Below are 17,798 nucleotides of genomic sequence, written 5' to 3' on the forward strand. Positions count from 1 at the left end.
TGTCTTACTGGCTGGTCTGTCTGTGTCTGTATACCAGGAAGGTTCTGAAGTGGTCTGCAAAATATAGCCATGGATGAGGTGAGGCCTTGTTTTCAAAATCAAAGAAAACTTGTATGTTTGTGCAACCGAAGTAGATTAATAATCTATTGGTACATAGGGGAGCTGGATTTTAGAAAAAGAAAAAAAAAGGTGAACTTAGCCTTTAAAAGTCAAGTATGACAATCTAAATTCCTAACAAATGTTGTTTAAAGGCAATCATTTTAACACATAACTTGTGGTCCGGTATGTTGATATTTGTACTTTATCTTTTCGATTCTACAGATACAAAGAGCTCTACACTCTACATCATCATTATACCTGTGATTGCTGGCGTTGTGATACTTATAATAATAGCAGTTGTTGCAATATTTTGTGTCAAGAGAAAAGGTAGGAAAGTGTTTTATTTCTCACAAAAGCAAAATCACAATCCATTTTACTTAAAGGGTTAGTTCATATTTTCAGAAAAAATGAAAAGGTGAACTAGCCTCTTGCACCCTTCTGCTAACCGCTGTACTTACCTCCATGGGTGATGAGCTATCAGTGTCCATTTTACTTTTTATGACAGTCAAATTCATTCATTTTTAGCTGATGATTTATATATCATTTGACATAGCAATGTATTAAAGTGATACTAAACCCAGTAATATGAAAATAGTTCATCACATTTTCACTTAGGGGTGTACTCACTTTTGTTGCCAGCGGTTTAGACATTAATGGCTGTGTGTTGAGTTATTTTGAGGGGACAGCAAATTTACACTGTTATACAAGCTCACTCACTACTTTACATTGTAGCAAAGTGTCATTTCTTCAGTGTTGTCACATGAAAAGATAGAATAAAATATTTACAAACATGTGAGGGGTGTCCTCACTTTTGTGAGATACTGTATATCATCAGCTGTGGGGGAAACCATTTGGATCACGCTTCTTGATGTTGCAACCCATTTTTGTACAATATTTTATATTATGTAATATGTGATGTTATGTAATATATGTAGTTCAAACCTTTTAAATCGAGAAAATTAATGTTATTATTTTAATCTTATTTTTTGGTTAGAAGTTGCCTTCAAAGTTCTATAAAGAGCAATTGTGGTTTTCCAGATATAATTAACAAGGATGGTGGCAACCACACCCAGAGTCACACACAATAATTGTAACTAAACATTTATTGCTGATAAAAAGGAATGAAGTGTGGCTTTCATCCCTTATTGACACTAAAAGAATTACTTCATATGTAGATAATTATTTAGGAAATAGTTCCCATACATCTTCACACTGAATACTAAACTGAACGTGTGCTACAACAAAGACCTGTAAACGAATACTTTTAATGGCTCTTTCACACCTCAGTGCAATCATACTGCACATCATAACACACATTATAATGTAATGTGAATGCCACTAACATGCAGTAACATGCTGTATATGTGTGTTGCATGGTGTTGCCATTCTTTACGAATAACGTTTGTGCTAGAGCACAGCACAGTGCACAGATACAAGTCATCCCTGCGTTGTAGCACACTTGGTTTAAAAAAAAATTAGGTGTTCTGCTCAATGCTGTTTTACACCAACTATGAGTGATCTGGCTTGGATTAAGTAATATCCTGCTAATGAATTTAATGACCGCCAATTATGACACCTTCATTATCTGGCTGTGAAGACCTGGCCAAGATACACTATATTACCAAAAGTATTGAGACGCCTGCCTTTACATGCACATGAACGTTAATGGCATCCCAATCTTAGTCCATGGGGTTCAATATTGACATTTTCATTGTTATGTTGGAACAGAAAGGGGCCATCTCCAAACTGTTCCCTAAAAGTTGGGAGCGTGAAATTGTCCAAAATGTCTCGGTATGTTGATGTCTTAAGAGCTCCCTTCACTGGAACTAAGGGGCCAAGCCCAACCCCTGAAAAACAACCCCACATCACAATCCTCCCTCCACCAAATGATTTGGACCAGTGCACAAAGGTCCATAAAGACATGGATTAGTGAGTCCTGACCTCAACCCAATAGAACACCTTTGGGATGAATTCGAGCGGAGACTGCGAGCCAGGCCTTCTCATCCAACATCAGTGCCTGACCTCACAAATGCGCTTCTGGAAGAATGGTCAAACATTCCCATAGACACACTCCTAAACCTTGTGGACAGCCTTTCCAGAAGAGTTGAAGCTGTTATAGCTGTAATAATGAACACTTCGGACTAAGACTGGGATACCATTAAAGTAATTGTAAAGTCTCGTTTTTTTTTTTTTTTTATTACAAACATGTTATACTTACCTGCTTTGTGTAGTGGATTTGCACAGGGCAGCCTGAATCCTCCTCTGCTCGGGTCCCTCTTCGCTGCTCCTGGCCTCTCCCTCCTGTTGAGTGCCCCAGAGCAAGAAGCTTGCTATGGGGCACCCGAGCCGAGCTACAGCTCCGTGTGTCCATTCAGACATGGAGCTGCAGTTCAGCCCCGCCCCTTTCTCTCCTGATTGGCTAACTGGCTTTAATTGACAGCTTCGAGAGCCAATGGCACCGCTGCTGTGTCTCAGCCAATCAGGAGGAGAGTCCCGGATGGTCGAGGGACTTGTGGACATCACTGGAGAGAGAGGGACTGTGCTGGGGAGGCTGCAACACACAGAAGGCTTTTTATCCTAATGCATAGACTGCATTAAGATAAAAAAACCTTCTGCCTTTACTACTTCTTTAACGTTCATGTCCGTGTAAAGGCAGGCGTCCCAATACTTTTGTTAATATAGTGTACTTACAATCCTTGGTCTATAGGAGAGCTTTTGTGGAGTTTTATGCTCTTCTGCTTTGTATTTTGAAAAATGAGAGCCACACTAAGCTCAGTGCGAATCCCCATTCTCAGTTAGGGGTTCATCGGATATCATTATGACGGGTTATCGGGTAGCCAACTTGCACTGCAGGACCCTGAGTTCAGTGATCAGTGATGATGGTTGCATGAACTCTTATGATCAATCTGAGCACCCCAAAAAATCAGTACAGTTGAATTGGGTAGATGCTGCACACCTCTTACATACATACAACTGTGGGGTGCAGAATGCCTCCGCTACCTATGATTGGTTGCCAGCTTTTGACAGCTTTCAGGGGGGGATAACTTGGCTTTGTGTTTGAACATGCCTGAGCTCATCCTTACTCTGACTTCATACACTTACCCATCCCTCCTTCCGCATGGCATTCCCTGGTTTGCTGGTAGGGCACTCAGGCACCCAGAGCTAGGTACTGGAATGTGGACACCCATGTATCTACAACCAGAATGACAATATTTACCTAAGCAATGCACTCCAAAAACACACCGATAGACAAAACAGGATATCCTGACACCTGAAAGTTCAGTCCCCAAATGTATTAGTTTACAGTTTTTTTTTTTTTTTTTTTTTTTTACTGAAGGTAGGCTTTCACCAGTTTGCAATATATACATATATAATATAGCACAAAAACTTAATTTGCTTTTAGTCTGAATTGTTTATAACCAAAAAAAAAAGAAAGAAATTTTGCTCAGTTAACCTGTTTTCCTTTTTTTAATACAAAAGGTAAAAAAAATCACAATAAAGTAAAAAATCGAGAAAATCAAGAGAAAAAATTAATGCCAAGTAACCTACAAGGTAATGTTATGCACATTTGTATTTTCATTTTTTTACTTTACTTAATACCTTTTTACTAAATAACAATACACAGTGAATGTTATTGTTAGGCCCAAAGCACACTGGGCATTTAGCCCCACTGCAAGGATCAACGGTGTTTGGCTGTGGGCAGAAGGCACAGGTGTTCTTGGTCTCATACGGCCTTAAAAGTTTGTACTGCTAGGTGCACCATCAGCCAGACAGGTGCAGTTCGTTTTGTTTCGAATCTAAATTCGGACACATTTTTCGTTATTCAGAAAATCAGATGTAAAATAGAATAGAATAGAATGGAGTAGAACAGATTAGAATAGAATATAATTGAACAGAAAATAAATTAAAAAAATAAAATATAATAGAAAATGAGCTGGACATTTTGTAGATAGGCAACTCCTATCCTCATATTGATTAGTGGTTCCAAATTAATAACTACTGCAGTAGGGAACATACACAAAAGATACGCTCCGCATCTTTCCAAATAACTGTTCTGTTTATTATTATTATTATTAATAAACAGGATTTATATAGCGCCAACAGTTTACGCAGTGCTTTACAACATGAGGGCATACAGTACACTTACAATACAAATCAATACAGGAGGGATCAGAGGGCCCTGCTCATTCTGGCTTACAATCTAGAAGAGAGGGTCAAGTGGAAACAAAAAGGTAATAACTGTGGGGGGTGAGCTGATGGAGAAAATTAAAAAACAGTTGTTAGGTGTGGGTAGGCTAGGGTTCTCTGAAGAGAAGGGTTTTCAGGGATCGTCTAAAAGCTAAAGGAACGATAATTATTCCAAAAAAAGAACCGCACTACAGGATACTAAGAAACTGCTGCCCCCCTATAGACAGGAAAAACTAAAGTGAAACCAGAAAAATGCAAATAAAAAATGAAAAAATAGGGGATGGCGCTGTTTGAGAAAAGTGTATCAATCCAATGATCAGTGTAAAGTGGCAGGTGCTATGTCTGTGTAGAGAGGTAATAAATTTGTATCAGTGCAATCTTCAAAAATGTAAAATGACCAGTGCTGTCTCTGTGCAAAGATGTCTGTAAACGATATACATATGGTAGGAATTCAATCACTATACCCAAACATATAAGTGACAGGTGCTCAACCTGTACAAAGAAAATTAATAATAAGAGTGTCCTAGTGCAATAAATTCTCTTATCATAAGTATAAAGTGACATATGCTAATATTGTGCAAAAAATGTAAACTGATATACTTATATAATCACTGTAACCAAAAGGTGTGAGTAGGGGAACCGACAAGCCGTATACAAATAAAATAAAGTGACAAGTGCTAATACTACTCGTATGAATTAAAGTGACAAGTGCAAGGATATGTGTAAATGTGCAATACAAAATTTGCAATAAAAACCAATGTGCACAAAAACAGCAATAATAACATTTCATAAGACTGCTGTGTATTAATTAAAACGTATATAATGTGTTAATCTAGTAGAAAAGTTCATAGAGGTGACATAATGTTCCATCCAGTATATTTGAAATCCTCTTTGTGCAGTAGAAGATGCAGGGATGTAGCAATATTCCCCCTATGTAAATACACTCACCGGAGTACCCTACCCCTGCAGGGGTGCGAGCATAAATGTTGGTCCCAAGATGCCTGTGTTCTTCCAGCTTCCAGCAGTATGATTCAGGGTCATCCACCCGCTGGGAAGGAAGAAAGATCTCCACTGGCTCCCGTTTTAATGGAATTCCCGGTCAGGCATCCACATGGTGTGTTTTCATGGAACAAAAATAAGGGTAGTCCACATAGTGTAACTCTGTTTGATAACTTTATTGAAAAAAATATATGTATCCAGGGAATAGACTTGCAAATAAATAATAGACTAAAAAGTTTAAAAACAGGAGAGGGAGCTCACATGCTCTCGATCTCTCCAAACGACACGGGGAAGCAACGCATGCTCTGAAGAAGCTTGGCAACAAGTGAAACGCGTAAGCATCTAACCTATGCACTGGGGGGACACGGACCTCCACACATAGATGAGGAACCAACTCTGAGTATACAGAAGCTTTTTTGACCAGCTTTGAGATACCGGGTTGAGCTCTGCGGCGGACACTGGGGCTAAGCGCTTCCTTTGGTAATCTGACAGACCAAGCGCGGAACTTTTTTGAACTCTGTGACACACTGTACATCCCTACAGAAAGATCCGGAAACAACAGCTCATGTCAGCAATAGATGAATTCACCGCACACCCACACCAAGTCAGCGCGGCTACCACCATCCTCTATGGGCTCTGCAATTCATTTGCTGAAGACGTCAAACGGTGAGCTATGTAGTGCTCCAACATACAGGAGGCACACTATCTACTGCTATTTACCGTTTGTTTCCTTGCTGAATGCATAAACTTGCCCTTTTGACTGCTGCCATACAGCTGGTAACACGGGGATATCCCATCCATTACTCTGCTCTGTAATTGAGTTTGTTCTCCTCACCATCAATATCCGGACGGATATTTTTCAATCACCAGCACTGGCACTTTACCTAGTGAAGACCGAAGTGACAACAATCAATCCATCCATAACCCTATTTAGGGAGTATAGGACTTTTAGATTAGACCGGGGTCTCCTATATAATTCTACATGTGTGCAAGTGCATGAGTGGCTGAAGTATGTGGAATGAATCGGTGGCCACCAATGCTATATAGGACTTTTGTCCTATTTTTAATTTATGGTTTTTGGATAGATATACTGTTTTAATTGGGATAATCAATAAAGATATTTAGGAAAATACCCGTATGTTCTTGAGTGGACTGTCTTTTGGAGGTTTCTCCCCCCCCCCCCTTTTTTTGGGGAAGCAACGCTGCCTGGAATCGCCGCTTGCGTTCCACCGGTCGAATATCCGTAACCACGGTACCCAGATATGACATTGTGCGTGTCAAGATAGTCCCGCCTTATGCATTTCGTCACACGGACGTCATCTGAGGCGCTGCCATCTTGACACACCTTACGCCTTATATGTTAGGTGTAGTCATCGCCGCAGCCAATTTACCACTAGATGCTATAAACAAAAAGCGAGCTGGTCCAATCGGAATATAGCAACTAGATCACCAGGAAGACAAAAACCTATATTTATTAACATTGCCCTTCTGGTGCCAATCGAATTAGGGAGGGCTATCTCTATATAAAAAAGTTTAAGCATCAACTCTCCCTAGGCGCCATCTGGTGGTATAGTACGAAATGGTTATTTTGTGTGAAATGGCAGCAATGACCAACCTAGTGCAATCCAGATATTATCTGGTAAAATTAATACAAATAAGAAAGAATATATGAAAACAATAGATGTATACAGAATAATTATCTGTCAATCTGATAAATTATGGACAAGTTGTACAGAAATGTATACTGATATGCCCCAAAAGGAATTGTTAGAAAGAGATCAAAAATAAAAATAAACAAAAATAAAAATAAAATAAAAGGTAAAAGTAAAAATAAAAATAGAAATAAAATAAAAATGAAAATAAAAATAAATATAAATATAAAAATAAAAAAGAATGTGAAAAAAATATAAAATAAAAATGAAAGGGCAAGAGGAAAAATTAGAAGAACCAGATCTTATTCTTTATTGCAGTAGATCTCTATAGGGATAGCCGACTAATTGTTATATCAATAAAAATGAGTGAATGAGGAATTAAAAATCAATATAAAAAACACTACTCAATTATCCAACTACAACTAAAACCCATTACTAAACGTTAGATAAGAAACAATTCAGATCAATGTCCACGTTTAACCCTTTAGGTACCAGACTCCCCAGGCGGTATATCCACTTAGTTTCATTCTGGGGTACTTTTATTTTTTTTATTTCCGCCTCTCCAGTGGTCGTTAATCAAATCTATGCCATAAAAAATTAATCCTGTGGGGTCTCTGTTGTGGAATTCATCAAAATGCCTGGAAAGGTTGTGTTTTGGAAAACCTTTTTTAATATTATTTATATGTTCTCTGATTCTGACGAAAAGAGGCCTAGTGGTTCTCCCCACATACTGTAATCGACAGGGACATTCGATCACATATATGACGTGAGTGCTGTCACAAGTGAACAATTCTCTAATTTGGTACTCTTTCCCGGACCTAGATTTAAAAGAGATTTTTTTCTTTGGCTGTTTTTTACTCACACGGCAGGGCAGGCATTTCTGGCATCTATAGAACCCTTTCATTTCAGGGAACAGTCTTGTATTTTTCGGTGGGTCAACCACATTGTGTACCAGCTGGTTTCTCAGATTGAGGGCCTTTTTGTAAATAAATCTTGGCTTCTATGGGAGTATCTTTGCTAGAACTCTATCTGATTTTAAAATCGGCCAGTATTTCCTGAAGATGTGTTCAACTGAACGATATTGATTATTGAATCCCGTGATGAAAGCCATTTCAATTCGGGAGGGGTTATTGACCTTCTCCTTTTTTTTTCAATAAGAAATTTCGATCTAAACCTCCTACCTCCATCTTTCGTTTGGTAAGGGGTTCTTTCTGATACCCTTTATTGACAAATTTTTTAATCAGAGTATCAGAAAGAATCCCTTACCAAACGGAAAATCCGACCGTGTGTACGGGGCATTAGTCTTACGCCACTGGCGCTCGTGAGCACGACTACATTTTTTCAGACTTCTAGTATCATCTGTTTGCCAAGGTTGAAGGGGTCGGGGCCTGATTCTGTGTGTAGTGAGGGGGGGCTATTGAGTCCAGTGAGGCAAGAAGTAAGGTGTTGTAGGCAGAAGTGGCTAGGTTGGTGCAGGATAGGGGTGAGATTTTGTCATAGAGGTTGTCGATAGCAGAGTAGAGAAGAGAAGGGTTGAGATGACGTAGGTTTCTATGGGTAACTTTTAGACGGTTGGAGGGAGAGGTGGAGGAGGAGAGGGAGAGAGTGAAACTAATAAGGTGGTGATCAGAGAGAGGGAATGGATAGTTAGAGAGGTTGCATGGAGTGCAAAGGTGAGAGAATACGAGGTCAAAGGTATTGCCTTCAGAGTGAGTAGGAGCGTGTATCCACTGCTTCAGGTCAAAGGAGGATGTTAGGCTGAGAAGTTTGGAAGTGGCAGGAGTGTTAGTATTAATAGGGATGTTGAAGTTCCCGAGAATGATTGTGGGGATTTCAGAAGAAAGAAAGTAAGGTAGCCAGGCAGAGAAGTCTTCAAGAAAGGTTGATACTGGTCCAGGGGGCACGAGAGACAGGGAGTCTGGTCTTAGGAAGAATAGAAATGGGAACTAAATTGTGTTGATTGTGGCTGCTACCAGAGGGTGCAGGGTGATGGGTGCATTAGTTAAATGATGGAGGCCCAGGGTTTGGGGATATATCTCCGGAGGTTAGGAGAAGCAGGAGTGAGGGAGGTAATATGGGAGTGGGATTTATATGAAGGGACATGGCCCAGGGTCTTAGAGATTTTTAGTGTGTGTGGATTTAGAATTAGCAGGAGTTGGTGGGTGCAGTAATAAGGAGAGGACAGAAGTGAGGGTGATATATGTATGCTGTGGGGGGGGGAGAAGAGGGGTGAAGGAGAGATAGTTTAACAGAGCTGTCCAAAGGAGTGGTAGTGTCTGGTGTTTTTCATAGTATTTTCTTATGTTCATTTGCTTTGTGCATTCGCTGAAGTGCAGAGTCAGAAGTGCTTTCCACTTATAGAAATCGCCCCACTTGGAGAAAGAGCCTTAGTTGCAAATGTGTGCCCCCTGCAAATGCTTCCCCCAAAAGAAGCTTATAATTATACTGATAGGGGTGGGTGGTGGGTGGATTTCAATTAGCAATCAAGAGGTAATAAAGGTTGGCTGGTTAACAGGGCAAAATTCTTAGTCCAGAAACAGACTATCAAGAGGGCACTAAAGTTAAAGGGCCATAATTCTAGGTAAGACAAGGGAGATAATAAAGCATTGTAATGTGGACAGGTCTACAGACTGTTAAGCAAAAATAACATACCAGCAATTATTAAGACACATAAGCAAAGCAAATCAGATAGCAATGTTTCAGTTTTTGGGTGGAGATGGTTTAGTTAGCACATACCATAGCAATTTAGACTAGGGAAAACAAATGCTTTTCAGTTTTCAATTCTGTGTGGATGGCAGTCAGCTGCAAACATACCTGCGAAGAGACAGAGAAAAAATCCTCAGACATTATGTAGCAGTTGAAGGTTTTTATACACATGATTACATAGATATCACGTTAATATTACAATTGTACGTTTATGGTAACAAGGGGCGTTACATAGGCAGGCTAATTCTAATCAGGACTCGAAAAAATGTAAACATGTAATGAAAACATTATTAGTGCCGTGTGCACAGTGAGGACAGTATGCAATACATACAAAATAGAATACAATTATATACAGAACTTACAAATCTCCATTACAGTCTCCCCTCTTTTTATCAATATTTTGATCACCAACCATACCTGCTATCACCTTTTAACCTGGAACCCCCACACGCTTATGCCGCGTACACACGACCGGACTTTCCTTCGGAACGAACTCTGACGGTCTTTCCGACAGAGTTCCGCTGTAACGGACGTGCCTACACACGATCACACCAAAGTCCGTTCGTTTAGAGCGCAATGACGTACGACGCGACTAGAAAAAGGAAGTTCAATAGCCAGTAGCCAATAGCTGCCCTTGCGTCGTTCTTGGTCCGTCGGACTAGCATACAAACGAGCGGTTTTCCCGATAGGAACTGAGTGCGACGGAAAAATTTGAAACATGTTCTATTTCTAGGTCCATCAGAATTTTTGAAAGAAAAGGTCCGATGAAGTCCACACACGATCGGAATGTCCGACCGAATGGTTCCGTCGGACCTTTTCTCCTGGAAAGTCCAGTTGTGTGTACAAGGCATTAGGTGGAGGTAGTCCTGGCCAAAGAGGCAAAAACTCCATTGTGGAGAAAATAGTAGCTGAGCAGCTTTTTTCATTACAAAATGACTTTTCATTGTGAAAAAACAAATGATTGATAAGACATATTTACAGAGTACTGGCTGTACACTCCTGTGGCCAGAATGGCCTCCTAGCTTAATTGTTGGCATCCTGACTTATCAGCATATGTAAACACAGACAATTCTACATAAAATGGAAGCGTTACAAAAGACAAATATGACTTTACATAGGTTGGACTTGATGGACTTGTGTCTTTTTTCAACCTCACCTACTATGTAACTATGTAACTTCAACATGCCTAAACTATTTTTCAAATGTATATATCTCTTACAATTAAAGTAATTCAATCAAAAAGTACCCTAGGGGGCGTGGTCTCGGCATGGAGGAGTTAAGCCGTGTTTTTCAGAGGGCTCCCGGTCCGCGGCTCATTAATAGACCACCCGCACAGTTTTACCGCATATTTTGGCTTCTCAGCTCACCCATCCTGCCGAGAAGACTGCTCTGCAGCGCTATGTGCTCGGGAATTCCAATGGAGAGATTCCTCATACCGAAACAGCCGGCGGCTTCTACTCCAGATCCTTCCAAGATGGCATCAGGTACAGATGTGGGAGTGGAGCATGGCGCGCCTGCAGGAGGAAGAGGGTGATAAGTTCACGGTAATGACATGCTGCCGTTCTCCCCGACTAGTGATCTCTCCTCCTGCCTCCCCCGCTCTCTATCCCTCGCATCCCTTAACAGCCCAGGAGGAGAACCCAGCTGCTCACCGCAGTGGGTATCACAGGATAGCCAGCGCTCCCAGCCATGGAGCCTCACACTTGGTGCGCCTCTGCCCATCTCACTGCAAGCCTCCATGAGCACTGCTCCACTGACTCTGCCCTCACATGAGCCCCCATCTGTGCTTACTGGAGAGCAGACACTATTACAAAAGCTGCCCACCAGAGATGACCTGGACTCTGTAGCACTTAGAATGGAGGCAGCACTACGCGGAGAGATTGCTGGAATTATGCAAACTGTAACAGAGGTCTCCACATGAGTCGCCTCTGTAGAGACAGACACTGCTACCCTTCCCTAAGACGTCACTGTTTTAAACAACGCAAGGGAGGAAATGGCAGACCAAATCGCACAGCTACATTTGTTGCTAGACGATCAGGAAAATCGTAGCCGTAGGCGCGGCATAAGAATCCGCGGTCTGCCAGAAGCTACCCAGCAAGCAGACCTAAGGATGACAGTGACTGCTCTATTTAATGACTGTCTAGAATGCCCGACGGAAACACCTATTGCCATAGACAGGGTCCACAGAACCCTTGGCCCCAGAAACACAGTGGAGGACAGACCTAGAGATTTCCTTTGTTGCCTGCAGAATTATTCTATCAAAGAGGACATTCTCCAAAGAGCTTGGCATAGAGGACATATTCACTTTGATGGAGCCCAGATCTCTCTCCTGCCAGACATTTCCCAGAGGACCCTGCAGATGCGCCGATGCATGAAACCCTTGCTGGTGAAATTCAGCGAACAGGGAATCGCCTTCAAGTGGGGTCACCCTTTCCATTTGATTGCAACGGAAGGGAGGTCGCACATACACCCTCCGACACCCCAGGGAAGTTCCCAAATTTCTCAATACCCTCAGGCTACCAATGTCACTACCTAACTGGCTAGCGTTCGTCCTGACTCCCACCACCAATACCCCAGCGGTGAACCCTTCGGGCAGACCTCAAAGGCCTCGATGCAACCGTCGATCACAATGTAGAAGGCCGCAGGCCCCTCAAGACAACAAACCATGAATCCAAACAGTTAAGTTGCTCTTAAGCCTGAACATGGCCTTAATTTTCTTTTGTTGTCTCCTTTATGTATGTAAGTATTCCCTACCCTTGCCTTGATAGTACTTCACCTTCTCCTTTTGATTGGCTATCCAGAAGACTTTTTTTTTTTAAATTAGCCTCTGGCCCACCTAGATTGACTTCCTTGTCCCTCTCTGGCTCGTTTGCCTCAAAGAAACATATTAAGTTTCCAGTATTGTGGATGGTTGTTTTATAGCCGGAGGCAGGGGGAAGGCAAGACAGTTTTGTAGACTGGTCTCACCTGAAGGATTGTCTTTGAGAAGATTCGGATCCGATTGACCCTACTGTTATAACTTAGAGATAACGGACCTTACGAATATTCGTTTAGCAATCTCTTATTTGTTAGGCCCCTCCATTCTGTCTTGTACCGCATTACAAAACACAAAAATGGGTATACATAGGTCATACTGCCTGTTAGTTTTGATGCCCACAGCTGAGGTGCAGTTAATTCTAACATTTGATTCGGAGGGGCTGGATAGTAGTAAATTTGGAAATTTTAACATCAGACAGAGATGAATATCGGTCTAGAGATGTTGTTATACGACCAATGGTCGTCCCCCCCCCTTACCTTCCCTCCCCTCCCCCCCTTCCTTTCCTCCCACCCCCTTACCCTTACCCTCTCCCTCTTCCACCCCCCTTCTCCCCCCCCCCCCCCCTTTTTTTTTTTTTTTTTTTTTTTATAGCTACCCTGTCTTGGGACCCAAGGGTTGTCCCGGCTGGAACTTGATCCCTTCAGGAATGAGGAATGTTGGTCTGGGGAAGGGGCTATGGATCGCTGTCATTGGGCCTAGACCCGGTGGGAGTTAGCGGTTCATTCCATAGACAGGGCTGATAATAGGGGATCGGAGACTGATGTAGTTTTCCCAATAATTAAGGTATTACTGAATGTCTTATTTTTGCCTGTTATAATGTTAAGACGTGCTATGTTAAAATGATTGTTACAAGGTTATATATTATGTGTCTTTATGGAGCGATCTCATTTAAAAGAAGCCTAACATAATAATGCAGTTCCTGATAGGACCGCTCCTACTGAGAAGTGGGTTGGGGGGAGACTCGTGCTCCGGGAGTCCGAACTCTGAAGTGCCTTACCTCTTCCCCCACTAGGACCTAGCTGCCCAAATAGTCAGTAGTCCTCCATTTGGAGACGTAGTTGACTCTCACTTCTCCCTTTTTGTCCTCCTTTTTCTCTTTTTCTTTGTCCTTCTTTGTCCCTTCCTACACATTCATTGCTACTCTCCTACTCTAATCTGTCTGCCTCCTCCCCCTCTCCCCCCACACCGCCTACAGTTCTAGTTTCTGGCGAGGCCTGGTGACCCGACCCCATCCTATCCGACATGTCTCTGAAGTTTGTATCCTGGAATGTGAAGGGCTTAAATGCTCCAGAGAAGCGAACCAGTTGCCTCTCGGATCTTTGGAGGCAGAGACCTCAGGTAGTGTTTTTACAAGAGAACCATTTTCGGGCGGATAGTATCCCTAAACTCTACAGTAAGTATTTCCCAACAGTGTACCACAGTGCATCACCCTCCTCAAAATCTAAAGGGAGGAGTATCCCCCTGGCTAAAACTTTGCAGACATTTACCTTTGTGAACCTGTATTTGCCGAATGTGGACCAGCTGCCAGTGCTTGAATCATGCTTGGACACCCTGGCCTGCTTCACAGAGGGAACATTGGTGTTAGGGGGAGACCTTAATCTTACCATTGATCCCCGTAAAGGCACGTTGATGGCTTCTTCGGCCCTATCTTCGAGGTACTGGAACCGAATCAGGGACCTGTTGCATTCCCACCGGTTAGTTGACATATGGCAGATTCTCCATTCGCAGGAGAGAGACTACACCTTTTTCTCGGCAGTTCATCACTCATACTCCAGGATTGACCTCTTCCTGGTCTCCCACGCTACGATCCCACTTGTCTCAAGGGCTCAGATTGGGCACATTGCCCTCTCAGACCATGCTCCGATCTCTCTGACCCTAAATTTACAACGCCCGGCTCCCAAAACAGCCACTTGGCGACTAAACAAATCTCTTATCCAAGATCCTGAGGTGAGAGCAGACATTTTGCGAGAACTGGGTCTCTTTTTCGAGAGTAACAAACAATTAGTTCCCAATCCTCTAACTATTTGGTCAGCACATAAATGCTACATAAGAGGAATATTCATTAAACATGGACACAGACTCAAAGTAGCCAGAGAAAAGACGCTATCCGAATTACTCGCAAAACTCCATGATTGTGAAAAACGTCACAAAAATCACCCAGATAGGGCCACAGAGGCAGAGGTAACCAACCTCCGGGAGCAAATCAGAGAGCATTCTCTATTTCATTCTAAGAATAGTCTCTTAAGGATACGCAGAACCTTCTATGAGTTCGGGGATAAGTGCAGCAGAACACTGGCAAATGCCATACCGGCCCAACACAACCTTTCCTACATCCCTGCCTTATCTTCCTCCACAGGATCCAAAATTCATGACTCTGCAGAAATGGCTGAGTCTTTCAGGGTATTCTATGAAGCCCTGTACAACTTGCATTCTCCTCCCTCAGGGGAGCAGAATCAGAATAGGTTGGAAGCCATAGAAACGTACCTTGCGGCTGCGGACTTGCCTTCCCTCAATGAGGAGGAGATAGATTTGCTCTCACAGCCTATTACTGCGGATGAGCTCACAAACGCACTAGCCAACACCCCGACGAGAAAAGCACCCGGCCCCGACTGTTTCACCATCACTTATTATAAAACCTTCCAAACTCAGCTGGCAGCTCACTTTGTTACTGCTTTCAATGCCATATTAGATGACCACGCCATACCTACAGATATCCTGCAAGCCTGCATATCTGTCATTCCTAAGTCTGAGAAGGATCTGCTCCTGTGCGCGAGTTACAGGCTCATCTCCCTTCTTAATTGTTATCTAAAATTATTCACGAAAATCCTGGCTGAGCGAATAGGCTCTGTTCTCCAACGCATAATTCCTCTAGACCAGGTAGGTTTTATCCGCAACAGAGAGGCACGAGACAACACCATTAGGACGATAAATGTGGTGGCAAGGGCCAAAGGCCTTAACATCCCATTTATCTTGTTGTCTAGAGACGCCGAAAAGGCGTTTGACAGGGTAAACTGGACTTTCCTCCTGGCCACCCTGCGACGCCTTGGCATGCCGGCTTCCATGCTATCCTGGATATCTGCCATATACTCTTCCCCCATAGCAACAGTTAGAGTAAATGGGACAACCTCTAGCCCCTTTAAGATAAGCAACGGCACAAGACAGGGATGCCCACTTTCCCCGCTCCTTTTCATAATTTCACTAGAGCCCTTATTACAACATATCAGGCTTAACCCAGACATCAGGGGTCTCGAAACGAGCACTTACCATCATAAAATTGCCGCCTATGCGGATGACCTGTTATTTTACATCTCAGATCCTCACACATCTCTCCCAATCTTACTATCGGCAATACATCAATACGGGGAATTATCGGATTTCAAAATCAACCTCCAAAAGTCAGAGGCGCTAAACATCACTCTTACCCCTGGTTCCCGTGCCTCCATTAGCGGCAATTTCCCCTTCTGGTGGTCTCCCCAGGCCATTCAATATATAGGCACAAAAATCCCTTCTGACTTACACCTCATTTATCAACTCAATTTTCAACCACTCTCAAGCGTCTTCACCTCAGACCCAAGCAGATGGAAGGACCTGGCGGTCTCCTGGTTTGGTAGATGCAATGTCTTAAAGATGAATATCATGCCGAGACTGCTCTACCTCCTCCAGGCATTGCCTGTTAGGATACCACAGGACTTCTTCCGCAAGTTGCGCTCAGTATTTATTAGATATGTCTGGCAGAGCAAACCCCCAAGGCTCAAGAGATCCCTCTTACAATGACCAAAATCGAGAGGAGGCATTGGCCTCCCTGACCCAGCTCTGTACTACACAGCAATCCACATGAACAGAGTTGTAGACTGGTGCAGGCACTCATCCCATAAGTTGTGGATTGGGTTGGAACGGGAAACAGTCCTGTTCCCCATTGAAGGTCTACCCTGGAGTGGAACTCATCCTTCCAGATCCTCCCCTCCCCACCCATTGCTTGAACCCACCCTACAGGAACTTCGCAGATACTTCCAGTTGGCGGAGACGCCCAGATACCCTTCCCCACTGACACCCATAATTGGACATCCGGGATTTCCAACCAGGCCTCTGATAGGTCCTTCCGGCTCCACTCAGATCAGAGTCTAGTTAGAGCTTCCTCTTTTTGTGGGCCTTCGGAATGGAACCACCCTTCTAGCATATGTCCTAGCGTTAACTCCTCCATATTGGGTAGATGGAAGATCTTGCAATTGTCACACTTTCTCAGATCCCTTCCAGAGGTCAGCGGTTTCTGCAGAGAACCAACACCCTTTGAAGAGTTGTGCCTGGGTGAGGAGCCAATTCTGAAATCTCTTTCTCATTCTTACAATATCTTACTGACCCATACGTCCCAGCAGGATCCCCCATACTTGAGGAAGTGGGAGAGAGATCGTAACAGTACGTTTACAGAAGATCAAAAAACCCGAATCCTCTTCTTTTCTCATAAATCTTGTTTATGTAGCAAATACCAAGAAGTTACTTTCAAAATTTTAACGCGATGGTACAGGACACCCTTGTTGCTGGCATCCATATTCCCAGGGCACAGTCCCCTATGCTGGAGATGTGGCACACAGAACGGCACATTACTTCACATTTTCTGGGAGTGCCCATTCTTGACCCCTTTCTGGAGGCAGGTTTTGGGAATCATTCACAAACTCACTGATGTGGCTCTTCAGAACAAATCAGCGGCAGTACTCCTGAATCTGACTCCGATGTCCAGTAAGCATTACCGCAAATCTTTGCTGAAACACCTTTTGAATGCGGCCAGGGTGTGTGTCCCCAGCATGTGGAAGCAGCAGTCCCCTCCGACAGTGACACAATGGTTTAGCAGGGTCTGTGATATTCAGAGAATGGAACGTCTTACAGCTGCTCTCAGGGAAAAAGAGGAGGAACATAGCATCCGTTGGACACATTGGGATCTGTTTTGCTTTTCAGACGAATACAAGTAGTATATATAAGTATCCTGTCCCTGGTTGAATCGGGGCCGTGGGTCGTCGGCCTCGCCGGAACCCTATACCCACCCCCCTTCCTTCTTACTTCCCCAAATCTGTTCCTCCTTATTTCTATCCCTTTCTTCCTCCTCTGGCACCACTAGTGTCCTTTACCTTTTTTTCCCCATTAATAAGAAAAAAAAACCCTGGATTGCAGTGTCTCATATTGGTACCACTCCTATGTTTGTAGGATTGAGAACCATATTTTTTTTTATAATGCAAAGCATAGAATTTAATTCACCATAAGATAGCAGAGTGCTATTTGGCCAATAGGGATAGGCTCGTATTGCCATTTCGGGAAGTCACTTAGTTAGTTATACTGCATTGTTG

General features: G+C 43.0%; 1 protein-coding gene across 1 annotated transcript in view; it reads left to right on the forward strand.

The window, feature by feature from the left end:
* Positions 1–17,798, forward strand: part of LOC141148591 (uncharacterized) — a 102,490-nt gene that overhangs the window by 21,686 nt on the left and 63,006 nt on the right. The window contains exons 4-5 of the mRNA XM_073636184.1: positions 322–426; positions 3,580–3,651. Coding sequence (XP_073492285.1) covers positions 322–426; positions 3,580–3,651 — 177 coding nt within the window. The remainder of the gene's footprint in view (positions 1–321; positions 427–3,579; positions 3,652–17,798) is intronic.

The sequence above is a fragment of the Aquarana catesbeiana genome, linkage group LG06, assembly GCF_042186555.1.
Source record: "Aquarana catesbeiana isolate 2022-GZ linkage group LG06, ASM4218655v1, whole genome shotgun sequence".
In the NCBI taxonomy this organism is placed as follows: Eukaryota; Metazoa; Chordata; class Amphibia; order Anura; family Ranidae; genus Aquarana; species Aquarana catesbeiana.